Here is a 28,000-nt window from a genome sequence, read left to right as displayed (position 1 = left end):
GCCGGAAATTGCAGATCTGCAAGGCGACACGTGAAATCATTCCCAGAAGCGGCATGGAAAATCCTATGTGATGTATTAGAGAGATGCGTCTCCCTTTTGCAGACGAGGAAGGGGAAGTTTCGGCCATCAGGTGGCGAATTTACTTCGACGACATGACTCGTCCAACCGTTTGAATCCACGGAAAACCGTATGATGTCAGAAATCCTCCGGATCTGGCACGACGTCATCACATGGCCCCTGTAGGGTGTGGTAAAAGTTTGGGCGCGTTTCGAATAGGCCTCACATGAGGCCGTTTGTAAACCGCACCATCTCCGTGGTAGTCTCTCGGTATTGAGAGGGAAGGTGTCAGTTTTGTGAAGGAAGTGTTGATCCTACTGCTCCGTTGGTCTCGAAACTTTCCGTGCTCTCAAAGGAGGCCATCGAATGATACGTGTGAGCCCCCCGCTTTTTCCTGGCCCGTTTGTAATATTTGAGACATTTATTGCATTTCTAGGATTTCAGTGCCGGAAATTGCAGATCTGCAAGGCGACACGTGAAATCATTCCCAGAAGCGGCATGGAAAATCCTATGTGATGTATTAGAGAGATGCGTCTCCCTTTTGCAGACGAGGAAGGGGAAGTTTCGGCCATCAGGTGGCGAATTTACTTCGACGACATGACTCGTCCAACCGTTTGAATCCACGGAAAACCGTATGATGTCAGAAATCCTCCGGATCTGGCACGACGTCATCACATGGCCCCTGTAGGGTGTGGTAAAAGTTTGGGCGCGTTTCGAATAGGCCTCACATGAGGCCGTTTGTAAACCGCACCATCTCCGTGGTAGTCTCTCGGTATTGAGAGGGAAGGTGTCAGTTTTGTGAAGGAAGTGTTGATCCTACTGCTCCGTTGGTCTCGAAACTTTCCGTGCTCTCAAAGGAGGCCATCGAATGATACGTGTGAGCCCCCCGCTTTTTCCTGGCCCGTTTGTAATATTTGAGACATTTATTGCATTTCTAGGATTTCAGTGCCGGAAATTGCAGATCTGCAAGGCGACACGTGAAATCATTCCCAGAAGCGGCATGGAAAATCCTATGTGATGTATTAGAGAGATGCGTCTCCCTTTTGCAGACGAGGAAGGGGAAGTTTCGGCCATCAGGTGGCGAATTTACTTCGACGACATGACTCGTCCAACCGTTTGAATCCACGGAAAACCGTATGATGTCAGAAATCCTCCGGATCTGGCACGACGTCATCACATGGCCCCTGTAGGGTGTGGTAAAAGTTTGGGCGCGTTTCGAATAGGCCTCACATGAGGCCGTTTGTAAACCGCACCATCTCCGTGGTAGTCTCTTGGTATTGAGAGGGAAGGTGTCAGTTTTGTGAAGGAAGTGTTGATCCTACTGCTCCGTTGGTCTCGAAACTTTCCGTGCTCTCAAAGGAGGCCATCGAATGATACGTGTGAGCCCCCCGCTTTTTCCTGGCCCGTTTGTAATATTTGAGACATTTATTGCATTTCTAGGATTTCAGTGCCGGAAATTGCAGATCTGCAAGGCGACACGTGAAATCATTCCCAGAAGCGGCATGGAAAATCCTATGTGATGTATTAGAGAGATGCGTCTCCCTTTTGCAGACGAGGAAGGGGAAGTTTCGGCCATCAGGTGGCGAATTTACTTCGACGACATGACTCGTCCAACCGTTTGAATCCACGGAAAACCGTATGATGTCAGAAATCCTCCGGATCTGGCACGACGTCATCACATGGCCCCTGTAGGGTGTGGTAAAAGTTTGGGCGCGTTTCGAATAGGCCTCACATGAGGCCGTTTGTAAACCGCACCATCTCCGTGGTAGTCTCTCGGTATTGAGAGGGAAGGTGTCAGTTTTGTGAAGGAAGTGTTGATCCTACTGCTCCGTTGGTCTCGAAACTTTCCGTGCTCTCAAAGGAGGCCATCGAATGATACGTGTGAGCCCCCCGCTTTTTCCTGGCCCGTTTGTAATATTTGAGACATTTATTGCATTTCTAGGATTTCAGTGCCGGAAATTGCAGATCTGCAAGGCGACACGTGAAATCATTCCCAGAAGCGGCATGGAAAATCCTATGTGATGTATTAGAGAGATGCGTCTCCCTTTTGCAGACGAGGAAGGGGAAGTTTCGGCCATCAGGTGGCGAATTTACTTCGACGACATGACTCGTCCAACCGTTTGAATCCACGGAAAACCGTATGATGTCAGAAATCCTCCGGATCTGGCACGACGTCATCACATGGCCCCTGTAGGGTGTGGTAAAAGTTTGGGCGCGTTTCGAATAGGCCTCACATGAGGCCGTTTGTAAACCGCACCATCTCCGTGGTAGTCTCTCGGTATTGAGAGGGAAGGTGTCAGTTTTGTGAAGGAAGTGTTGATCCTACTGCTCCGTTGGTCTCGAAACTTTCCGTGCTCTCAAAGGAGGCCATCGAATGATACGTGTGAGCCCCCCGCTTTTTCCTGGCCCGTTTGTAATATTTGAGACATTTATTGCATTTCTAGGATTTCAGTGCCGGAAATTGCAGATCTGCAAGGCGACACGTGAAATCATTCCCAGAAGCGGCATGGAAAATCCTATGTGATGTATTAGAGAGATGCGTCTCCCTTTTGCAGACGAGGAAGGGGAAGTTTCGGCCATCAGGTGGCGAATTTACTTCGACGACATGACTCGTCCAACCGTTTGAATCCACGGAAAACCGTATGATGTCAGAAATCCTCCGGATCTGGCACGACGTCATCACATGGCCCCTGTAGGGTGTGGTAAAAGTTTGGGCGCGTTTCGAATAGGCCTCACATGAGGCCGTTTGTAAACCGCACCATCTCCGTGGTAGTCTCTCGGTATTGAGAGGGAAGGTGTCAGTTTTGTGAAGGAAGTGTTGATCCTACTGCTCCGTTGGTCTCGAAACTTTCCGTGCTCTCAAAGGAGGCCATCGAATGATACGTGTGAGCCCCCCGCTTTTTCCTGGCCCGTTTGTAATATTTGAGACATTTATTGCATTTCTAGGATTTCAGTGCCGGAAATTGCAGATCTGCAAGGCGACACGTGAAATCATTCCCAGAAGCGGCATGGAAAATCCTATGTGATGTATTAGAGAGATGCGTCTCCCTTTTGCAGACGAGGAAGGGGAAGTTTCGGCCATCAGGTGGCGAATTTACTTCGACGACATGACTCGTCCAACCGTTTGAATCCACGGAAAACCGTATGATGTCAGAAATCCTCCGGATCTGGCACGACGTCATCACATGGCCCCTGTAGGGTGTGGTAAAAGTTTGGGCGCGTTTCGAATAGGCCTCACATGAGGCCGTTTGTAAACCGCACCATCTCCGTGGTAGTCTCTCGGTATTGAGAGGGAAGGTGTCAGTTTTGTGAAGGAAGTGTTGATCCTACTGCTCCGTTGGTCTCGAAACTTTCCGTGCTCTCAAAGGAGGCCATCGAATGATACGTGTGAGCCCCCCGCTTTTTCCTGGCCCGTTTGTAATATTTGAGACATTTATTGCATTTCTAGGATTTCAGTGCCGGAAATTGCAGATCTGCAAGGCGACACGTGAAATCATTCCCAGAAGCGGCATGGAAAATCCTATGTGATGTATTAGAGAGATGCGTCTCCCTTTTGCAGACGAGGAAGGGGAAGTTTCGGCCATCAGGTGGCGAATTTACTTCGACGACATGACTCGTCCAACCGTTTGAATCCACGGAAAACCGTATGATGTCAGAAATCCTCCGGATCTGGCACGACGTCATCACATGGCCCCTGTAGGGTGTGGTAAAAGTTTGGGCGCGTTTCGAATAGGCCTCACATGAGGCCGTTTGTAAACCGCACCATCTCCGTGGTAGTCTCTCGGTATTGAGAGGGAAGGTGTCAGTTTTGTGAAGGAAGTGTTGATCCTACTGCTCCGTTGGTCTCGAAACTTTCCGTGCTCTCAAAGGAGGCCATCGAATGATACGTGTGAGCCCCCCGCTTTTTCCTGGCCCGTTTGTAATATTTGAGACATTTATTGCATTTCTAGGATTTCAGTGCCGGAAATTGCAGATCTGCAAGGCGACACGTGAAATCATTCCCAGAAGCGGCATGGAAAATCCTATGTGATGTATTAGAGAGATGCGTCTCCCTTTTGCAGACGAGGAAGGGGAAGTTTCGGCCATCAGGTGGCGAATTTACTTCGACGACATGACTCGTCCAACCGTTTGAATCCACGGAAAACCGTATGATGTCAGAAATCCTCCGGATCTGGCACGACGTCATCACATGGCCCCTGTAGGGTGTGGTAAAAGTTTGGGCGCGTTTCGAATAGGCCTCACATGAGGCCGTTTGTAAACCGCACCATCTCCGTGGTAGTCTCTCGGTATTGAGAGGGAAGGTGTCAGTTTTGTGAAGGAAGTGTTGATCCTACTGCTCCGTTGGTCTCGAAACTTTCCGTGCTCTCAAAGGAGGCCATCGAATGATACGTGTGAGCCCCCCGCTTTTTCCTGGCCCGTTTGTAATATTTGAGACATTTATTGCATTTCTAGGATTTCAGTGCCGGAAATTGCAGATCTGCAAGGCGACACGTGAAATCATTCCCAGAAGCGGCATGGAAAATCCTATGTGATGTATTAGAGAGATGCGTCTCCCTTTTGCAGACGAGGAAGGGGAAGTTTCGGCCATCAGGTGGCGAATTTACTTCGACGACATGACTCGTCCAACCGTTTGAATCCACGGAAAACCGTATGATGTCAGAAATCCTCCGGATCTGGCACGACGTCATCACATGGCCCCTGTAGGGTGTGGTAAAAGTTTGGGCGCGTTTCGAATAGGCCTCACATGAGGCCGTTTGTAAACCGCACCATCTCCGTGGTAGTCTCTCGGTATTGAGAGGGAAGGTGTCAGTTTTGTGAAGGAAGTGTTGATCCTACTGCTCCGTTGGTCTCGAAACTTTCCGTGCTCTCAAAGGAGGCCATCGAATGATACGTGTGAGCCCCCCGCTTTTTCCTGGCCCGTTTGTAATATTTGAGACATTTATTGCATTTCTAGGATTTCAGTGCCGGAAATTGCAGATCTGCAAGGCGACACGTGAAATCATTCCCAGAAGCGGCATGGAAAATCCTATGTGATGTATTAGAGAGATGCGTCTCCCTTTTGCAGACGAGGAAGGGGAAGTTTCGGCCATCAGGTGGCGAATTTACTTCGACGACATGACTCGTCCAACCGTTTGAATCCACGGAAAACCGTATGATGTCAGAAATCCTCCGGATCTGGCACGACGTCATCACATGGCCCCTGTAGGGTGTGGTAAAAGTTTGGGCGCGTTTCGAATAGGCCTCACATGAGGCCGTTTGTAAACCGCACCATCTCCGTGGTAGTCTCTCGGTATTGAGAGGGAAGGTGTCAGTTTTGTGAAGGAAGTGTTGATCCTACTGCTCCGTTGGTCTCGAAACTTTCCGTGCTCTCAAAGGAGGCCATCGAATGATACGTGTGAGCCCCCCGCTTTTTCCTGGCCCGTTTGTAATATTTGAGACATTTATTGCATTTCTAGGATTTCAGTGCCGGAAATTGCAGATCTGCAAGGCGACACGTGAAATCATTCCCAGAAGCGGCATGGAAAATCCTATGTGATGTATTAGAGAGATGCGTCTCCCTTTTGCAGACGAGGAAGGGGAAGTTTCGGCCATCAGGTGGCGAATTTACTTCGACGACATGACTCGTCCAACCGTTTGAATCCACGGAAAACCGTATGATGTCAGAAATCCTCCGGATCTGGCACGACGTCATCACATGGCCCCTGTAGGGTGTGGTAAAAGTTTGGGCGCGTTTCGAATAGGCCTCACATGAGGCCGTTTGTAAACCGCACCATCTCCGTGGTAGTCTCTCGGTATTGAGAGGGAAGGTGTCAGTTTTGTGAAGGAAGTGTTGATCCTACTGCTCCGTTGGTCTCGAAACTTTCCGTGCTCTCAAAGGAGGCCATCGAATGATACGTGTGAGCCCCCCGCTTTTTCCTGGCCCGTTTGTAATATTTGAGACATTTATTGCATTTCTAGGATTTCAGTGCCGGAAATTGCAGATCTGCAAGGCGACACGTGAAATCATTCCCAGAAGCGGCATGGAAAATCCTATGTGATGTATTAGAGAGATGCGTCTCCCTTTTGCAGACGAGGAAGGGGAAGTTTCGGCCATCAGGTGGCGAATTTACTTCGACGACATGACTCGTCCAACCGTTTGAATCCACGGAAAACCGTATGATGTCAGAAATCCTCCGGATCTGGCACGACGTCATCACATGGCCCCTGTAGGGTGTGGTAAAAGTTTGGGCGCGTTTCGAATAGGCCTCACATGAGGCCGTTTGTAAACCGCACCATCTCCGTGGTAGTCTCTCGGTATTGAGAGGGAAGGTGTCAGTTTTGTGAAGGAAGTGTTGATCCTACTGCTCCGTTGGTCTCGAAACTTTCCGTGCTCTCAAAGGAGGCCATCGAATGATACGTGTGAGCCCCCCGCTTTTTCCTGGCCCGTTTGTAATATTTGAGACATTTATTGCATTTCTAGGATTTCAGTGCCGGAAATTGCAGATCTGCAAGGCGACACGTGAAATCATTCCCAGAAGCGGCATGGAAAATCCTATGTGATGTATTAGAGAGATGCGTCTCCCTTTTGCAGACGAGGAAGGGGAAGTTTCGGCCATCAGGTGGCGAATTTACTTCGACGACATGACTCGTCCAACCGTTTGAATCCACGGAAAACCGTATGATGTCAGAAATCCTCCGGATCTGGCACGACGTCATCACATGGCCCCTGTAGGGTGTGGTAAAAGTTTGGGCGCGTTTCGAATAGGCCTCACATGAGGCCGTTTGTAAACCGCACCATCTCCGTGGTAGTCTCTCGGTATTGAGAGGGAAGGTGTCAGTTTTGTGAAGGAAGTGTTGATCCTACTGCTCCGTTGGTCTCGAAACTTTCCGTGCTCTCAAAGGAGGCCATCGAATGATACGTGTGAGCCCCCCGTTTTTCCTGGCCCGTTTGTAATATTTGAGACATTTATTGCATTTCTAGGATTTCAGTGCCGGAAATTGCAGATCTGCAAGGCGACACGTGAAATCATTCCCAGAAGCGGCATGGAAAATCCTATGTGATGTATTAGAGAGATGCGTCTCCCTTTTGCAGACGAGGAAGGGGAAGTTTCGGCCATCAGGTGGCGAATTTACTTCGACGACATGACTCGTCCAACCGTTTGAATCCACGGAAAACCGTATGATGCCAGAAACCCACGGGATCTGGCACGACGTCATCACATGGCCCCTGTAGGGTGTGGTAAAAGTTCGGGCGCGTTTCGAATAGGCCTCACATGAGTCCGCTTGTAAACCGCACCATCTCCGAGGTGTTCTCTCGGTATTGAGAGGGAAGGTGTCAGTTTTGTGAAGGAAGTGTTGATCCTACTGCTCCGTTGGTCTCGAAACTTTCCGTGCTCTCAAAGGAGGCCATCGAATGATACGTGTGAGCCCCCCGCTTTTTCCTGGCCCGTTTGTAATATTTGAGACATTTATTGCATTTCTAGGATTTCAGTGCCGGAAATTGCAGATCTGCAAGGCGACACGTGAAATCATTCCCAGAAGCGGCATGGAAAATCCTATGTGATGTATTAGAGAGATGCGTCTCCCTTTTGCAGACGAGGAAGGGGAAGTTTCGGCCATCAGGTGGCGAATTTACTTCGACGACATGACTCGTCCAACCGTTTGAATCCACGGAAAACCGTATGATGTCAGAAATCCTCCGGATCTGGCACGACGTCATCACATGGCCCCTGTAGGGTGTGGTAAAAGTTTGGGCGCGTTTCGAATAGGCCTCACATGAGGCCGTTTGTAAACCGCACCATCTCCGTGGTAGTCTCTCGGTATTGAGAGGGAAGGTGTCAGTTTTGTGAAGGAAGTGTTGATCCTACTGCTCCGTTGGTCTCGAAACTTTCCGTGCTCTCAAAGGAGGCCATCGAATGATACGTGTGAGCCCCCCGCTTTTCCTGGCCCGTTTGTAATATTTGAGACATTTATTGCATTTCTAGGATTTCAGTGCCGGAAATTGCAGATCTGCAAGGCGACACGTGAAATCATTCCCAGAAGCGGCATGGAAAATCCTATGTGATGTATTAGAGAGATGCGTCTCCCTTTTGCAGACGAGGAAGGGGAAGTTTCGGCCATCAGGTGGCGAATTTACTTCGACGACATGACTCGTCCAACCGTTTGAATCCACGGAAAACCGTATGATGCCAGAAACCCACGGGATCTGGCACGACGTCATCACATGGCCCCTGTAGGGTGTGGTAAAAGTTCGGGCGCGTTTCGAATAGGCCTCACATGAGTCCGCTTGTAAACCGCACCATCTCCGAGGTGTTCTCTCGGTATTGAGAGGGAAGGTGTCAGTTTTGTGAAGGAAGTGTTGATCCTACTGCTCCGTTGGTCTCGAAACTTTCCGTGCTCTCAAAGGAGGCCATCGAATGATACGTGTGAGCCCCCCGCTTTTTCCTGGCCCGTTTGTAATATTTGAGACATTTATTGCATTTCTAGGATTTCAGTGCCGGAAATTGCAGATCTGCAAGGCGACACGTGAAATCATTCCCAGAAGCGGCATGGAAAATCCTATGTGATGTATTAGAGAGATGCGTCTCCCTTTTGCAGACGAGGAAGGGGAAGTTTCGGCCATCAGGTGGCGAATTTACTTCGACGACATGACTCGTCCAACCGTTTGAATCCACGGAAAACCGTATGATGTCAGAAATCCTCCGGATCTGGCACGACGTCATCACATGGCCCCTGTAGGGTGTGGTAAAAGTTTGGGCGCGTTTCGAATAGGCCTCACATGAGGCCGTTTGTAAACCGCACCATCTCCGTGGTAGTCTCTCGGTATTGAGAGGGAAGGTGTCAGTTTTGTGAAGGAAGTGTTGATCCTACTGCTCCGTTGGTCTCGAAACTTTCCGTGCTCTCAAAGGAGGCCATCGAATGATACGTGTGAGCCCCCCGCTTTTTCCTGGCCCGTTTGTAATATTTGAGACATTTATTGCATTTCTAGGATTTCAGTGCCGGAAATTGCAGATCTGCAAGGCGACACGTGAAATCATTCCCAGAAGCGGCATGGAAAATCCTATGTGATGTATTAGAGAGATGCGTCTCCCTTTTGCAGACGAGGAAGGGGAAGTTTCGGCCATCAGGTGGCGAATTTACTTCGACGACATGACTCGTCCAACCGTTTGAATCCACGGAAAACCGTATGATGCCAGAAACCCACGGGATCTGGCACGACGTCATCACATGGCCCCTGTAGGGTGTGGTAAAAGTTCGGGCGCGTTTCGAATAGGCCTCACATGAGGCCGTTTGTAAACCGCACCATCTCCGAGGTGTTCTCTCGGTATTGAGAGGGAAGGTGTCAGTTTTGTGAAGGAAGTGTTGATCCTACTGCTCCGTTGGTCTCGAAACTTTCCGTGCTCTCAAAGGAGGCCATCGAATGATACGTGTGAGCCCCCCGCTTTTTCCTGGCCCGTTTGTAATATTTGAGACATTTATTGCATTTCTAGGATTTCAGTGCCGGAAATTGCAGATCTGCAAGGCGACACGTGAAATCATTCCCAGAAGCGGCATGGAAAATCCTATGTGATGTATTAGAGAGATGCGTCTCCCTTTTGCAGACGAGGAAGGGGAAGTTTCGGCCATCAGGTGGCGAATTTACTTCGACGACATGACTCGTCCAACCGTTCGGGATCTGGCACGACGTCATCACATGGCCCCTGTAGGGTGTGGTAAAAGTTCGGGCGCGTTTCGAATAGGCCTCACATGAGTCCGCTTGTAAACCGCACCATCTCCGAGGTGTTCTCTCGGTATTGAGAGGGAAGGTGTCAGTTTTGTGAAGGAAGTGTTGATCCTACTGCTCCGTTGGTCTCGAAACTTTCCGTGCTCTCAAAGGAGGCCATCGAATGATACGTGTGAGCCCCCCGCTTTTTCCTGGCCTGTTTGTAATATTTGAGACATTTATTGCATTTCTAGGATTTCAGTGCCGGAAATTGCAGATCTGCAAGGCGACACGTGAAATCATTCCCAGAAGCGGCATGGAAAATCCTATGTGATGTATTAGAGAGATGCGTCTCCCTTTTGCAGACGAGGAAGGGGAAGTTTCGGCCATCAGGTGGCGAATTTACTTCGACGACATGACTCGTCCAACCGTTTGAATCCACGGAAAACCGTATGATGTCAGAAATCCTCCGGATCTGGCACGACGTCATCACATGGCCCCTGTAGGGTGTGGTAAAAGTTTGGGCGCGTTTCGAATAGGCCTCACATGAGGCCGTTTGTAAACCGCACCATCTCCGTGGTAGTCTCTCGGTATTGAGAGGGAAGGTGTCAGTTTTGTGAAGGAAGTGTTGATCCTACTGCTCCGTTGGTCTCGAAACTTTCCGTGCTCTCAAAGGAGGCCATCGAATGATACGTGTGAGCCCCCCGCTTTTTCCTGGCCCGTTTGTAATATTTGAGACATTTATTGCATTTCTAGGATTTCAGTGCCGGAAATTGCAGATCTGCAAGGCGACACGTGAAATCATTCCCAGAAGCGGCATGGAAAATCCTATGTGATGTATTAGAGAGATGCGTCTCCCTTTTGCAGACGAGGAAGGGGAAGTTTCGGCCATCAGGTGGCGAATTTACTTCGACGACATGACTCGTCCAACCGTTTGAATCCACGGAAAACCGTATGATGTCAGAAATCCTCCGGATCTGGCACGACGTCATCACATGGCCCCTGTAGGGTGTGGTAAAAGTTTGGGCGCGTTTCGAATAGGCCTCACATGAGGCCGTTTGTAAACCGCACCATCTCCGTGGTAGTCTCTCGGTATTGAGAGGGAAGGTGTCAGTTTTGTGAAGGAAGTGTTGATCCTACTGCTCCGTTGGTCTCGAAACTTTCCGTGCTCTCAAAGGAGGCCATCGAATGATACGTGTGAGCCCCCCGCTTTTTCCTGGCCCGTTTGTAATATTTGAGACATTTATTGCATTTCTAGGATTTCAGTGCCGGAAATTGCAGATCTGCAAGGCGACACGTGAAATCATTCCCAGAAGCGGCATGGAAAATCCTATGTGATGTATTAGAGAGATGCGTCTCCCTTTTGCAGACGAGGAAGGGGAAGTTTCGGCCATCAGGTGGCGAATTTACTTCGACGACATGACTCGTCCAACCGTTTGAATCCACGGAAAACCGTATGATGCCAGAAACCCACGGGATCTGGCACGACGTCATCACATGGCCCCTGTAGGGTGTGGTAAAAGTTCGGGCGCGTTTCGAATAGGCCTCACATGAGTCCGCTTGTAAACCGCACCATCTCCGAGGTGTTCTCTCGGTATTGAGAGGGAAGGTGTCAGTTTTGTGAAGGAAGTGTTGATCCTACTGCTCCGTTGGTCTCGAAACTTTCCGTGCTCTCAAAGGAGGCCATCGAATGATACGTGTGAGCCCCCCGCTTTTTCCTGGCCCGTTTGTAATATTTGAGACATTTATTGCATTTCTAGGATTTCAGTGCCGGAAATTGCAGATCTGCAAGGCGACACGTGAAATCATTCCCAGAAGCGGCATGGAAAATCCTATGTGATGTATTAGAGAGATGCGTCTCCCTTTTGCAGACGAGGAAGGGGAAGTTTCGGCCATCAGGTGGCGAATTTACTTCGACGACATGACTCGTCCAACCGTTCGGGATCTGGCACGACGTCATCACATGGCCCCTGTAGGGTGTGGTAAAAGTTCGGGCGCGTTTCGAATAGGCCTCACATGAGTCCGCTTGTAAACCGCACCATCTCCGAGGTGTTCTCTCGGTATTGAGAGGGAAGGTGTCAGTTTTGTGAAGGAAGTGTTGATCCTACTGCTCCGTTGGTCTCGAAACTTTTCGTGCTCTCAAAGGAGGCCATCGAATGATACGTGTGAGCCCCCCGCTTTTTCCTGGCCCGTTTGTAATATTTGAGACATTTATTGCATTTCTAGGATTTCAGTGCCGGAAATTGCAGATCTGCAAGGCGACACGTGAAATCATTCCCAGAAGCGGCATGGAAAATCCTATGTGATGTATTAGAGAGATGCGTCTCCCTTTTGCAGACGAGGAAGGGGAAGTTTCGGCCATCAGGTGGCGAATTTACTTCGACGACATGACTCGTCCAACCGTTTGAATCCACGGAAAACCGTATGATGTCAGAAATCCTCCGGATCTGGCACGACGTCATCACATGGCCCCTGTAGGGTGTGGTAAAAGTTTGGGCGCGTTTCGAATAGGCCTCACATGAGGCCGTTTGTAAACCGCACCATCTCCGTGGTAGTCTCTCGGTATTGAGAGGGAAGGTGTCAGTTTTGTGAAGGAAGTGTTGATCCTACTGCTCCGTTGGTCTCGAAACTTTCCGTGCTCTCAAAGGAGGCCATCGAATGATACGTGTGAGCCCCCCGCTTTTTCCTGGCCCGTTTGTAATATTTGAGACATTTATTGCATTTCTAGGATTTCAGTGCCGGAAATTGCAGATCTGCAAGGCGACACGTGAAATCATTCCCAGAAGCGGCATGGAAAATCCTATGTGATGTATTAGAGAGATGCGTCTCCCTTTTGCAGACGAGGAAGGGGAAGTTTCGGCCATCAGGTGGCGAATTTACTTCGACGACATGACTCGTCCAACCGTTTGAATCCACGGAAAACCGTATGATGTCAGAAATCCTCCGGATCTGGCACGACGTCATCACATGGCCCCTGTAGGGTGTGGTAAAAGTTTGGGCGCGTTTCGAATAGGCCTCACATGAGGCCGTTTGTAAACCGCACCATCTCCGTGGTAGTCTCTCGGTATTGAGAGGGAAGGTGTCAGTTTTGTGAAGGAAGTGTTGATCCTACTGCTCCGTTGGTCTCGAAACTTTCCGTGCTCTCAAAGGAGGCCATCGAATGATACGTGTGAGCCCCCCGCTTTTTCCTGGCCCGTTTGTAATATTTGAGACATTTATTGCATTTCTAGGATTTCAGTGCCGGAAATTGCAGATCTGCAAGGCGACACGTGAAATCATTCCCAGAAGCGGCATGGAAAATCCTATGTGATGTATTAGAGAGATGCGTCTCCCTTTTGCAGACGAGGAAGGGGAAGTTTCGGCCATCAGGTGGCGAATTTACTTCGACGACATGACTCGTCCAACCGTTTGAATCCACGGAAAACCGTATGATGCCAGAAACCCACGGGATCTGGCACGACGTCATCACATGGCCCCTGTAGGGTGTGGTAAAAGTTCGGGCGCGTTTCGAATAGGCCTCACATGAGTCCGCTTGTAAACCGCACCATCTCCGAGGTGTTCTCTCGGTATTGAGAGGGAAGGTGTCAGTTTTGTGAAGGAAGTGTTGATCCTACTGCTCCGTTGGTCTCGAAACTTTCCGTGCTCTCAAAGGAGGCCATCGAATGATACGTGTGAGCCCCCCGCTTTTTCCTGGCCCGTTTGTAATATTTGAGACATTTATTGCATTTCTAGGATTTCAGTGCCGGAAATTGCAGATCTGCAAGGCGACACGTGAAATCATTCCCAGAAGCGGCATGGAAAATCCTATGTGATGTATTAGAGAGATGCGTCTCCCTTTTGCAGACGAGGAAGGGGAAGTTTCGGCCATCAGGTGGCGAATTTACTTCGACGACATGACTCGTCCAACCGTTTGAATCCACGGAAAACCGTATGATGCCAGAAACCCACGGGATCTGGCACGACGTCATCACATGGCCCCTGTAGGGTGTGGTAAAAGTTCGGGCGCGTTTCGAATAGGCCTCACATGAGTCCGCTTGTAAACCGCACCATCTCCGAGGTGTTCTCTCGGTATTGAGAGGGAAGGTGTCAGTTTTGTGAAGGAAGTGTTGATCCTACTGCTCCGTTGGTCTCGAAACTTTCCGTGCTCTCAAAGGAGGCCATCGAATGATACGTGTGAGCCCCCCGCTTTTTCCTGGCCCGTTTGTAATATTTGAGACATTTATTGCATTTCTAGGATTTCAGTGCCGGAAATTGCAGATCTGCAAGGCGACACGTGAAATCATTCCCAGAAGCGGCATGGAAAATCCTATGTGATGTATTAGAGAGATGCGTCTCCCTTTTGCAGACGAGGAAGGGGAAGTTTCGGCCATCAGGTGGCGAATTTACTTCGACGACATGACTCGTCCAACCGTTTGAATCCACGGAAAACCGTATGATGTCAGAAATCCTCCGGATCTGGCACGACGTCATCACATGGCCCCTGTAGGGTGTGGTAAAAGTTTGGGCGCGTTTCGAATAGGCCTCACATGAGGCCGTTTGTAAACCGCACCATCTCCGTGGTAGTCTCTCGGTATTGAGAGGGAAGGTGTCAGTTTTGTGAAGGAAGTGTTGATCCTACTGCTCCGTTGGTCTCGAAACTTTCCGTGCTCTCAAAGGAGGCCATCGAATGATACGTGTGAGCCCCCCGCTTTTTCCTGGCCCGTTTGTAATATTTGAGACATTTATTGCATTTCTAGGATTTCAGTGCCGGAAATTGCAGATCTGCAAGGCGACACGTGAAATCATTCCCAGAAGCGGCATGGAAAATCCTATGTGATGTATTAGAGAGATGCGTCTCCCTTTTGCAGACGAGGAAGGGGAAGTTTCGGCCATCAGGTGGCGAATTTACTTCGACGACATGACTCGTCCAACCGTTTGAATCCACGGAAAACCGTATGATGTCAGAAATCCTCCGGATCTGGCACGACGTCATCACATGGCCCCTGTAGGGTGTGGTAAAAGTTTGGGCGCGTTTCGAATAGGCCTCACATGAGGCCGTTTGTAAACCGCACCATCTCCGTGGTAGTCTCTCGGTATTGAGAGGGAAGGTGTCAGTTTTGTGAAGGAAGTGTTGATCCTACTGCTCCGTTGGTCTCGAAACTTTCCGTGCTCTCAAAGGAGGCCATCGAATGATACGTGTGAGCCCCCCGCTTTTTCCTGGCCCGTTTGTAATATTTGAGACATTTATTGCATTTCTAGGATTTCAGTGCCGGAAATTGCAGATCTGCAAGGCGACACGTGAAATCATTCCCAGAAGCGGCATGGAAAATCCTATGTGATGTATTAGAGAGATGCGTCTCCCTTTTGCAGACGAGGAAGGGGAAGTTTCGGCCATCAGGTGGCGAATTTACTTCGACGACATGACTCGTCCAACCGTTTGAATCCACGGAAAACCGTATGATGCCAGAAACCCACGGGATCTGGCACGACGTCATCACATGGCCCCTGTAGGGTGTGGTAAAAGTTTGGGCGCGTTTCGAATAGGCCTCACATGAGTCCGCTTGTAAACCGCACCATCTCCGTGGTAGTCTCTCGGTATTGAGAGGGAAGGTGTCAGTTTTGTGAAGGAAGTGTTGATCCTACTGCTCCGTTGGTCTCGAAACTTTCCGTGCTCTCAAAGGAGGCCATCGAATGATACGTGTGAGCCCCCCGCTTTTTCCTGGCCCGTTTGTAATATTTGAGACATTTATTGCATTTCTAGGATTTCAGTGCCGGAAATTGCAGATCTGCAAGGCGACACGTGAAATCATTCCCAGAAGCGGCATGGAAAATCCTATGTGATGTATTAGAGAGATGCGTCTCCCTTTTGCAGACGAGGAAGGGGAAGTTTCGGCCATCAGGTGGCGAATTTACTTCGACGACATGACTCGTCCAACCGTTTGAATCCACGGAAAACCGTATGATGTCAGAAATCCTCCGGATCTGGCACGACGTCATCACATGGCCCCTGTAGGGTGTGGTAAAAGTTTGGGCGCGTTTCGAATAGGCCTCACATGAGGCCGTTTGTAAACCGCACCATCTCCGTGGTAGTCTCTCGGTATTGAGAGGGAAGGTGTCAGTTTTGTGAAGGAAGTGTTGATCCTACTGCTCCGTTGGTCTCGAAACTTTCCGTGCTCTCAAAGGAGGCCATCGAATGATACGTGTGAGCCCCCCGCTTTTTCCTGGCCCGTTTGTAATATTTGAGACATTTATTGCATTTCTAGGATTTCAGTGCCGGAAATTGCAGATCTGCAAGGCGACACGTGAAATCATTCCCAGAAGCGGCATGGAAAATCCTATGTGATGTATTAGAGAGATGCGTCTCCCTTTTGCAGACGAGGAAGGGGAAGTTTCGGCCATCAGGTGGCGAATTTACTTCGACGACATGACTCGTCCAACCGTTTGAATCCACGGAAAACCGTATGATGCCAGAAACCCACGGGATCTGGCACGACGTCATCACATGGCCCCTGTAGGGTGTGGTAAAAGTTTGGGCGCGTTTCGAATAGGCCTCACATGAGTCCGCTTGTAAACCGCACCATCTCCGAGGTGTTCTCTCGGTATTGAGAGGGAAGGTGTCAGTTTTGTGAAGGAAGTGTTGATCCTACTGCTCCGTTGGTCTCGAAACTTTCCGTGCTCTCAAAGGAGGCCATCGAATGATACGTGTGAGCCCCTCGCTTTTTCCTGGCCCGTTTGTAATATTTGAGACATTTATTGCATTTCTAGGATTTCAGTGCCGGAAATTGCAGATCTGCAAGGCGACACGTGAAATCATTCCCAGAAGCGGCATGGAAAATCCTATGTGATGTATTAGAGAGATGCGTCTCCCTTTTGCAGACGAGGAAGGGGAAGTTTCGGCCATCAGGTGGCGAATTTACTTCGACGACATGACTCGTCCAACCGTTTGAATCCACAAAAAATTGTATGATGCCAGAAACCCACGGGATCTGGCACGACGTCATCACATGGCCCCTGTAGGGTGTGGTAAAAGTTCGGGTGCATTTTGAATAGGCCTCACATGAGGCCGCTTGTAAACCGCACCATCTCCGAGGTGTTCTCTCGGTATCGAGAGGAAAATTGTCAAGTTTGTTAAGGAAGCGTTGGTCCTGCTGCTCCGTTAGCCTCGAAACTTTCCGTGCTTTCAAAGGAGGCCATCGAATGAGACATGTGAGCCCCCCGCTTTTTCCTGGCCCGTTTGTAATATTTGAGACATTTATTGCATTTCTAGGGTTTCAGGCTAGAAAATTGCAGACCTGCAAGGCGACACATGAAATCATCCCAGAAGCGGCATGGAAAATCCTATGTGATGTACTAGCGAGATGTGTCTCCCTTTTGCAGACGAGGGAGCGGCAGTTTCGTCCATCACGGGGCGACTTTGCTTCGACGGCATGACTCGTCCAACCGATTGAATTCACGGAAAAACGTATGATGCCAGAAATCCATGAGATGTGGCACGTCGTCATCACATGGCCCTTGTAGGGTGTGGAAACAGTTTGGGCGCGTTTCGAATAGGCCTCACATGAGGCCGCTTGTAAACCGCACCATCTCCGAGGTAGTCTCTCGGTATCGAGAGGGAAGGTGTCGAGTTTGTTAAGGAAGTGATGGTCCTCCTGCTCCGTTAGCCTTGAAACTTTTCATGCTCTCAGAGGAGGCCATCGAATGAGACGTGTTAGGCCCCCGCATTTTTCTGACACACGTGTAATATTTAAGATATTTATTGCATTTCTAGGGTTTCAGGTCGGAAATTGCAGATTTGCAAGGCTACACATGAAATCATTCCCAGAAGCGGCATGGAAAATCCTATGTGATGTATTAGCGAGATGCGTCTCGCTTTTGGAAACGAGGGAGGAGAAGTTTCGGCCCTCGTCATCACATGGCTCTGTAGGGTGTGGTAAAAGTTTGTACACGTTCTGAGTAGGCCTCACATGAGGCCGGTTCTAAAGTGCACCATCTTTGAGGTAATCTATTGGTATCGAGAGGGAAATATCAGGTTTGTGAAGGAGGTGCGGACGTGCGGGTCATGTTGCTCCGTTGGTCGCGAAACTTCTCGTGCTCTCAAAGGAGGCAATTGAATGACACGTGTCAGTCCCCTGTATTTTCCTGACCCACCTGCAATATTTGAGACATCTATTGCACTTATGGGGTTTCAGCGCTGGAAATTGCAAACCTACAAGGCGTGCATCAGAAATGACCCGGCCAAGATCATCAGCGGGCTCATCTGGTTCCCGTTCTTCATCCTGATCTTCTTCTTCATTGTCTTCCATTGCGGTATCAGCATACTCAGGGAACATAGATCGGTAGTTGTCATCATCGTTCTCTTCTTCTTCATCGCCGTCTTCCATCGTAACCCCTCTTTCTCCGTGCTTGGTCCAAACATTATAGCCCGACATAAAACCGGACCGAAGCAGGTGGCTCTGAATGACTCTTGAGGAAGTGTAATCTTTCTCATTCCGACATTCAACACATGGACAAAACATAAAGCCACCACCATGCTTGTTCGCATCGGCTGCATCTCGAAAAGAATGCACGCCTTCTCTATAAGCGGCTGTGCGTCGATCACCGTACATCCATGGATGGCTCATCTGTGTTATACGACAGTATATCAAATACAATCACGATCCTAAAAATTAGTACCGCACGGTCTAAACGAGGAAATATAGTTGGTAACCTTTTAGAATAAGTAGAAATAAAGAGTAAGAGGTTTAAGCGTGGCTCAGGCATCTCATATCGTAGTTGTGTTCGGTGAACTGAAGCGGCATCGCTCTAACACACATTTCAACAAACACCTCTAGTGCATCAAAAAAAAGTGAAGAGCTAGCACACACCCACAATCCTCCATCCAAGAAAAATGCAAGGAAGAGGGGAGAGGGGGGCTGTGCTATATATAGGCAGAGGACTTTAGTCCCGGTTTGAGACACAAACCGGGACTAAAGGTGGCGCACATGCGGGCTGCCCATCGCGTAGCCCTTTAGTCCCGGTTTGGGACACGAACCGGGACTAAAGGCTCCTTACAGGCCGGGACTAAAGCCTCGAGGGAGGCATTGAGAATTGGGGCGACGTGGTCGGGCCTTTAGTCCCGGCCCAGAGGCAGGCCGGGACTAAAGGGTCCCGGACAAAGGCCCGTTTTCCACTAGTGCACATCAAAAATTTGTATTGGTTATGTATACATCACACCGCCTTTTCATAAATATATTTGGGTCACATGTTGGTGGGTGTGCTCTTTCTACCCTCACATCAAAAGTGTTGTATTGAGTATTTAAACATCTCACCACCATTTCATACATATATTTGGATAAAACCGATGTGGGTGCGGTCTTTCTACCCTCGCTCGCACGGTTTTCGGTGATGCACGGGATCGTAGGGCCCACACGATCCATAGTCGACATGAGAGCCATTCTTGTGGTAAAATGGATAATGAAATAATATTCAAGTATTAAACATAAATGCAAGAGAAATCACTTTAGAACTTTTTTTGAATTAAAATTTATAAAAAGTAAGCCGGGTGTTTTTGTCAAGCACACGGCTTATAGTGCGTGTAAGCCGGGTATTTTTGTCAAGCACACGGCTTATAGTCTGTATAAGCCGTGTGCTATAGAATCACACTCGGGTACAGCTTACGGCGTGAGGGCACCGTTAGCCGCCTCTGTTGGAGACCCGTGGCAGGTATTTTTACCGGGTGGCGCGCTAGAAGCCGAGTGTTTTTTGCGTAGATACCGTGTGTCGCCTATAAGCCGAGAGTTTTTTCGGGTCACTCGGCTTATAGAATAGCATAAGCCGAGTGCCTTGTTGTTACCGGGTGTTGTTTTTGGAACACGGCTTATATGCCGATAGGCCGAGTGCCCGAAAAAAAACACTCGACTTATGGCTTAACACACGGTAAAATAGTTTTTTTCTGTAGTGTGCCCTGTCACAAGTTCAGCTTCGGTGCGGACCCCGTATTGATTTAGCAGTGCGTTCAGCTGCCTATCATATAAGCATTTGCACTGCCATGCACTCACAAGGAAATCTGATGCCCCGGTAACTTCTAGACAAGTGTCATAAGGCAGATCGTGTAGGGTCCAAGCTTCGTGAGAAACCCAATCGGCACCGGAGGCTTCTTGGATTGACCGATAAAGTCTTCCAAGAATCTTCTCAGATTTATATGATTTCGAATCTTCCTTCAGTAGAAAGTCTGGGTAAATTTTTGGCCTAAGATGACATGGCATCGCGACAAATTTCCCTGTCTTGGGGAAGTCTACAGCAGTTGCTGCTAGTTGAGCTAAGAAGATGCACTTCTCATCCATTGCTCCATGTTCACTGAGATCAGCATGAACAACATGAGCATTGGAGATCATACCAAGATTGTCACTCACCATGTTCTCCAAGAAGAAATCAACGGTATCCTGTTACAAATATAATATGTTAGTTTACTAAGGCAATGGATTAACGCAAAAAGCATTGAATTAACGACAAATCAAGGAAGCATTTGCAGAATTAGTGGAAGTTAAGATACAGGCCATGTGAGTAAATACATTTGGCACACAGGAACCACCCAAGTTTGACTACTCCTGGACGACAATTAATAAAGTGGGCTTTATAAAAAAATCAGAAAATTAACATCATACACCTAAACATTGAAACAATATGGACACTTGCAATTTCTGTTTGAAAATACTATACTCAACTATATGCACGCCCACAAAAGAAAATATTTCTCACCACCTCAAGAAAACAATATTTCTCACGGAATATTTGCAGGTTCGTAGTTTGTATTGATATGTACTCATGTGATTTTTGTTGTAACATTTCACAACATGAATAGTCATTCAGAACTTATGAAAATCAGGGAATTAAATGAAGTTTCTGTTATGATATTGTTTCTGTTGTGATATTGTTTCTGTTACAGAAGTTATGATGTTGTTTCTGTTACAAAAAGCACCACATCAATAGTAGCAAAGTATATATGCTCCTATACGGACATTCATATCCAAATAAAGCATTCTACTTGAGAAACGATGGGAAAAGTTAGGTGTTTAATTATCTGGTATGCAAGAGCTGTAGCCTTATACTAAATGCCAGGACTTGTCAACTCATTTTCATTTCAGCCTGTGTAAATATTTTGGTAGGTGACAACATTCACCATCAAATTAAACAGAAGGATTGCCTAGATGCTGATAAACTTCGGCTGAGCGTGCTAAAGAAGTGCACTTCTCTATCCACGTTCCGATTGAAGTACACTAAAATCCAACTGATCACATTAGCCTTGTGGCGTGATCAATTTTTTTTTTCAACAGGCATGGTTATGGTTGACATTAATTAGACAAAGAATTGAACATGCATGGTAAGTTTGGTACATGCATTTCACTTTACGTCAGAGAAAATAACAAATACAAAGAATAGTGAAGATACCATATAAAAATGTGATGGGTTTCACTACTTACATTTTGAGTTACTTCACGTCGGAGCAATTTCACTTTAGGTGGGGAATAGTCCATTGGTTTCCAGCTCTGTTTGCGTGGAGGTATAAGTTGTTCATCCCATGTGACGAAGTAGATATCGCCATCAAGATCACTCCCTGATGCTTCATCCGGATGTGGCCTCTCACCATTTTGCGGAAAGACCAAACAATCAACCAGGTGGCGCAGCTCAGGCACATCGACTGCTTCCAGTATCCGGACATCTCCTGGATGATAGCATGGATTCTTTGCAACTACTACAGTGCCAACGATGATCTTTGGACCATGCTTGACAAAACATGGATCAAGCCACGGAGCCGAGGCACGGATGAAGCACTGTCCATATTTGAGGATCCCAAGCTCATCGAGGCAGCCAATCAACCACCTTCCTTTTGGCACGAAGATCCTCGATTTCTCCCGAAGATCATGAAGCTGTGCAGATCTGATCGCGGATAGCATGGCCCTCAAGTGTGGCTCAGTTCTGGGACTAAACCCGGCGCTTAGCATCCGCGCCGCCTTGTTTGCATTCTCAGGACTACATGACCTCGTTATTGTCTCCAAGGCTACCTCACTGTCAGTGAAGATCTTTTCAAGATTTCCCACCATGCTCTTCTGCATTCGCCAAAAGACGGCATCCGAGACGCCCATTGACGAGAGCAGCACAATTATTTGGCGGTTAAGGAACCCTGGCTGGAACCTTGTCCAGGCAAGCACCTCTATAACGTTATGATGAGAGTCGAACTTCTTCATGCTCGGCCTCAAGGACAAGCGTATCCCGTCATCACTATCTCCCTGCCACACTGCTATCACGCCCTTGTAGCCACCAAACCTGATCTGGTAAGCAGATGGTGGAGGGTCGGCCGTGAGCTGCAGCCTCTGGGCGACCTCCATTGCAAGGTCTGGCACAATCTTGCCGATTCCGTCTGAGAAAGTGTAGCCATTGCGCTCAACGTCGGCAAGATTCTCGTTCACCTCATGCGGCTGAACGGTGACGGTGGCATAGGAGGATGAGAAGCACTGCCCCATCCGAGCGGCATGCTTGGCTACGTTTCTGCAAGTGAACCTTCCCATCCACCCCCTGATGCTCTCCACCGTAGTGTTACCGTCCTCGGCGAAGAACCACGCTGATCTATCCCTCAGCTGGTTCGGCGAGAAGGCGAGCAGGGAGTACTTTCTCCCACACATTTGGAAACCTTTTGTCATGACCGTCCTGACCCGCATTTGCACCGTGGTCTTCTCCTTGAATGAGTCCGACATCAACTCCCGGAGGATCGGCGCGGCGTAAAAGTTGAGTGAGTTGTTGTTGAGCGGCTCCATCGCCTCGTCCATGAACGTAACTCTCAAGAACCTGTCCGCCACATGGTGGTAATGCCGTAGCAATCGGTTTGAAAGCTCTTCTTCTGGTGGTAAGCAGTAGGCCCTGGTGGGCGTGATCACCAGCCGCCGAACCCCCACAGTGTGATTGTGACACGCATCCATGCCACGCCCGAGAAGCTTAGGGCTAACTCTGTCTAGGGCTTTGGTTAGCCTCCGGCATGCGTCAAACACTGGCAGCTTGTCCCCCCAGAAATCCTTCAAAGCGGCCACATTGTCATCATCGTCTCTGCTTCCCCTCAACAAGCCGAGGAACTCCGGCGTGAGCTGGTGCTGGTTGATGATCCCCTTGTGCACCAATACATTCACCAGGAACAACACCGGGAACGTGAGCCCCTCTGCCTCCTGTACACAGCAGAAGAAGTCTGGATGCTCGGCGCGTACGGTGAGGGGCAACCCTGAGTAGCATGAACCGCACTCCATGATCGCTACCCCCTGCTGCTCCAAGTACGCCAGTGCGCGGTCCATCTTCATTAATCGACGTGGCGAGATCTTGATCCTGTACACCCAGCACCGCCCGATAGCGCCGCTCCGCGTGAAGTCACCGGTCCGTATCCATGGGTCGTCGTCGTCCGGCAGGTCGAAGTCGACCGGCACCGGAGTATGGATGTCATCGCCGTCTGCCGTGCGGTAATGCACCAGGGGCGAGGCCGACAGCCGGACGAGCAGCGCGCAGTCGCTCCGGTAGACCCGTACCTCGGCGACGTCGCGCACCGGGAACTCGAGCTTTACGTCGCAGCGCATGACGACGGAGGCCTTGCCGTTGCCGTAGTTGGACCGCGACGGGGGAAGCACGAACGCGGTGTCTCGGGCGAAGACCAGCCGGCAGCAAGGGTCGAACGGGTCGACCGAGAACTGGAGCCCCTGATCAGGTCCGCGCCAGGCGACGAGGAAGGTGTCCGGCGACGAGAGTGTGCCGACCTCCAGGCCGGCGTCGGGGAAGCGGAATGGGTTGGTTCTGCCGCGGCAGGACGCAGTGGCTGCGGCGATGCGCAGGGGCCTCCCGTGGAGAAGAAGCTCGGACCTCGCCGCGGCGTCCGTCGCGCGTCGCACCGCCTGCGGGAGCGCAAAGTGGACGAACGCGTGCGGGGGCGCTCGGCGGCAGGACGGCGACGGCGTTGAACGGAGCGGGGACGGTGCTGGAAGGAGGAAGTCGGGGTAGGAGCCCGGCGGGGTCCAGGAGGTCTTGACGCGGCATCGCCAGACCTGGCCGATATCCATGTACTCCAGGAAGCCGGCGAGGCTGCCCGCCGAGACGCTGCCGTCAAAGCCTGCGACGATCACTTGCGTCGTCACCGGGGGTTCGGCCGGCGATGCCATGGCCGAGGGTATGCGGTTGGGCGAGGAGATGAAGAGGCCGTTGCTGTGTCTTGTGTGTACGTTTGGCGTTGGTCGATCTTTTTCAACTAACGACGCGTTGCATGCAGCCTATCAACGGAGATCGCGAGCCGCTTCGGTTTTGAGTTTTGACTACTACTCCGACTCGGTTTTGAGTGACCAGTACTTGCGCCTCCTGTACACACCAGTAATTAACTAGCTAGTGTGTACCTGTGCTTGTTTCACCACATATTTCTATTGCGTGTACACACTAAGACAGTTTCGTGAAAAAGTAGATAAAACGGCAAACAAAAGGTGGAAATAACATTGAAGAAAACAGGCTGCATGCATTCACTACAGGTCTACCGGAAAAAAAGCTCCAGGGTTCTACCTCCTTTCCTAAATATAAGTTTTTTTTATAAATTTTATTAAAGGACTATATACGGAGCAAAATGAGTAAATCTATACTCTAAATATGCCTATATGTATATATCCGTATGTAGTCTTTTAATGAAACCTCTAAATAGACTTATATTTAAGAATAGATGAAGCATACATCAGTATATATAATCTCCTTTTCGGTGGGCACGGGACAAATAGAGTCGTTGCCCGCATACCATAGAAAAAACATTTGGCAATACAATGGAATGTGCGTAGCCAAAAGGGCCATTTTTTTCAGAAAACAACTTTCGATCTATTCACAATCAATCGTGGTAGTAGGGAGAACAGTATATGCAATCACTATTAGGATCACTACTAGGATAATGCTTACATATAGGACTTTAGCAGTAGCACGGTTTAACTACTACTTACGCTACTACTTATTAGTAGTAGCGCGATCAGTATAATGTCCTTTTCGTGGGCAAAGGACAAATAGAGTCGTCTTCGAAATATCATAGAAAAAACATTCGGCAACGGAATGGAATGTCCGTAACCAAAAGGGCCTTTTTTCAAAAAACAACTATCCATCTATTCATAATCGATCGTGGTAGTACGTAGAACATCATATGCAACGAAGATTATAACTAGGTTGTGCATAACCAAGCGACGATTACGAGAACAGGAGTGACCCAAAGGCGCATCCTTGTCGTCGCCCCTTCCTCATCGGAGCCGAGCAAAACATGTAGGAAACGTTTGGGTTGTCGCCGTCCTAAGGCTCCCACATGACCTGCGCACCACATCATCAACCGTCGCCCATGAAAAAAAAAATACTAGAATGGGATGATCAAACTTATAAAGACAAAAACAAAGACGGAAGAAAGCTAGATCCAAACAGATCTACCGAATACAAGCACCGACTGAATACATGACATAAGGCCGGGACATTAATTTCCTTTGAAATCTGATTTAGATAGCAGAAGGTTTAGGTCCCTTATTCCCAAAGAGTGTCCCTGGGTTATCGAACCTACAAGAGAATGTGCACTAGGACAGAGACCGAAAAAACTTACTTTTGTAGATATTTTTTCTAGTGTTTCAAACCGGACATTTAACAACCTAGCAAAAGTAAACAATGTTATTAAGCATAGTCCTCCAAGAAACCTGTTACATTGTATGCAGGCACTATAATTTTATTGTTGTTTGATCCTGCTAGCATTTTTTCTCGGTCAAAGTTGCTGCTATGATATACAAAAACTTCACTCAATTCATGAGTCCTGGCCGACGATCGCCGGAGGAGTCCCCCACGATGTTTTTTGTTCATATGATGATTTTTTTTTTGTTCACAGAATATTTTTTTGTTCATAGCATTTTGGTCATGTATATATGTATGTGTATGTATGGATGGATGGACGGATGTATATATATATAGAAAATGATCATATGTATGTGTATGTATGTATGGATGGATGGATGGACGGATGTATATATATATATATAGAAAATGGTCATAGAAATTAGTTCAAATTTACCAAGCTACCATGTTACTAGGTTAAAATGTTCATATATTTAAAATGGGTTAATTAAAAGACTCACTAAGTTAAAATTTACCACCTCCCCGATAACTTTGACATGAGGGGGGACGTCGGACATGCATGAGAGAGAGGCGGTCCGCTTGCCCGACCAACTATCGATGCCATCCAAACCCTAGAAGAAAGAGCATCGCTGTCGATCTACCCCCTCCCCGATAACTTCCACATGAGGGGGACGCCGGACATGCATGAGAGAGAGGCGGTCTGCTCGCCCGACCAACTATCGAGGCCACCCAAACCCTAGAAGAAACATCGTAGTTGTCGATATCCCCCCTCCCTGATAACTTGGACATGAGGGGGGACGTCGGACACGCATGAGAGAGAGGCGGTCCGCTCGCCTGACCAACTATCGAGGCCACCCAAACCATAGAAGAAAGAGTGTCATTGTTACGTAGTGTACTCTCCTGAAAGTATTGCCCCGTTAACTTCGACATGAGGGGGGACGTAGGACATGCATGAGAGAGGTTGTCCACAAAGTATCCTCTCTCAAAAGATATATAGGATGACTCACTTCAATTATTTCAGTTATTCAATCAAAAGACCCTCGACAAACAACTCCTGACTTGCTACTGTCTGTAAGTTCACCGGAATGGTTCCGGGTCTGAAGAACGAGCTGTGATTTATACACCCCAAAGTAAGTAGTACTAGCTAGTTCCGTGCATCTCTCATTGATTCTAGTTTCAATACTATTATCATGCTTGATTATCAGTTTGATTGAACTCTATTCTGGTAAAGTGTTTGTGGCAGGCCTCCGGAAATAATTTATGTGGATACTACGTTTGCGAGTTCATTCGCAACTCGACCATTCGGCGGGGCATAACTCCACAACAATTGGAAGTACGTAAAAAATATTCACAATTCTATTTTATTACCATCAATTGTGTTGAATTTCATTCATATATACGTATCTACCCCTAGATCTGGCAGATGCGGGATGAACTACGAGAAATTCAAGAGGAATTTACGGGATTCTTTCTTGACCACGTCATAAATGAAAAGGGAGAATGCCATACATAAATTCAATGGGAGTTTGGAGCTTGATGATGTCAGGGATGTTGTATTGTATATGTGTAGTAGCGTGAGATAGGTATACGAAAAATTGTTGTTCGACCAAAAACGAAGAAAGAGAGGTCACTTCTCTCTATATATGTTCATGATCACAATGTTATGTAATGAATGGTTTCTTAATTTCTATACTAGCTAGCGTCGAGTTCTTTTTATATGTAGTAGCTGTTCGGGAACGTTGCATGGGAAACAAAAAATTTCCTACTCACACAAGACCTATCATGGTGATGTTTATCTACGAGAGGGAGATCGGATCCACATACCCTTGTAGATCGCTAAGCGGGAAGCGTTAAGAAAAGCGGTTGATGTAGTGGAACAAATTCGTGATTCAAATCACCGTTGTCCCACAATCCGTCCCAATGTAGCACCGAACGGACGACACCTCCGCGTTCAGCACACGTACAGATCGATGATGATATCCGCCTTCTTGATCCAGCAAGAGAGACGTGGAAGTAGATGAGTTCTCCGGCAACGTGACGGCACGCCGGTGATGATCTATTCCTGCAGGGCTCCATCCGAGCTCTGAAAGAAAACCGATCTAGAGGAAGAACTATGAGGTAGAGGTTTAGGGTTGCACGTGGCAAAAGTTGTGTCTTAAAAACCCTAAAACCGCTAGTATATATCGGAGGAGGGGAGGGGATAGCCTTGGGACTCAAGGGAGCCCCCAGGGCGCCGGCCGAAGTGGGAGAGGAGGGACTCCAACTCCAATTCGGTTTGGAGAAGGAGTCCCTTCCTTCCCACCTCCCTCTTGTTCCGTGTTAGGGTTAATTTGTTGTTAGCCGTGCGTAGCTGACGAGACCCGTCGGATGAATATATATTGAGAGGCTGGCAGATGTTACATGTTCTGCTGCAGGAAGTAAATGCAATGTTGATCTCATATCTATCTATCTATCTATCCATCTGTGAGGCTAATAACTGGAAAGGTCGGAATGTCTATCTATTGTACTCCCTTCGTTCCTAAATATAAGTCTTTTAAGATATTTCATTAGGAGTCTACATACAGAACAAAATAAATGAGTCTACACTCTATAGTATGTCTATATACATCCGTATGTAGTCCACTAATGATACCTCTTTAAAGACTT

General features: G+C 48.4%; 1 protein-coding gene across 1 annotated transcript in view; it reads right to left on the bottom strand.

The window, feature by feature from the left end:
• Positions 1-23,310, bottom strand: part of LOC123411888 (probable RNA-dependent RNA polymerase SHL2) — a 51,894-nt gene extending 28,584 nt beyond the window's left edge. The window contains exons 1-2 of the mRNA XM_045104847.1: positions 21,178-23,310; positions 19,662-20,139 (exon numbers count right to left, since the gene is read on the bottom strand). Coding sequence (XP_044960782.1) covers positions 19,662-20,139; positions 21,178-23,310 — 2,611 coding nt within the window. The remainder of the gene's footprint in view (positions 1-19,661; positions 20,140-21,177) is intronic.
• Positions 23,311-28,000: the final 4,690 nt, after the last annotated feature.

This window comes from Hordeum vulgare, chromosome 7H, assembly GCF_904849725.1.
Source record: "Hordeum vulgare subsp. vulgare chromosome 7H, MorexV3_pseudomolecules_assembly, whole genome shotgun sequence".
NCBI classification, from domain to species: Eukaryota; Viridiplantae; Streptophyta; class Magnoliopsida; order Poales; family Poaceae; genus Hordeum; species Hordeum vulgare.
Note: the sequence above shows the minus strand (reverse complement) of the source record. Positions and strands in the feature narration are given on the sequence as shown.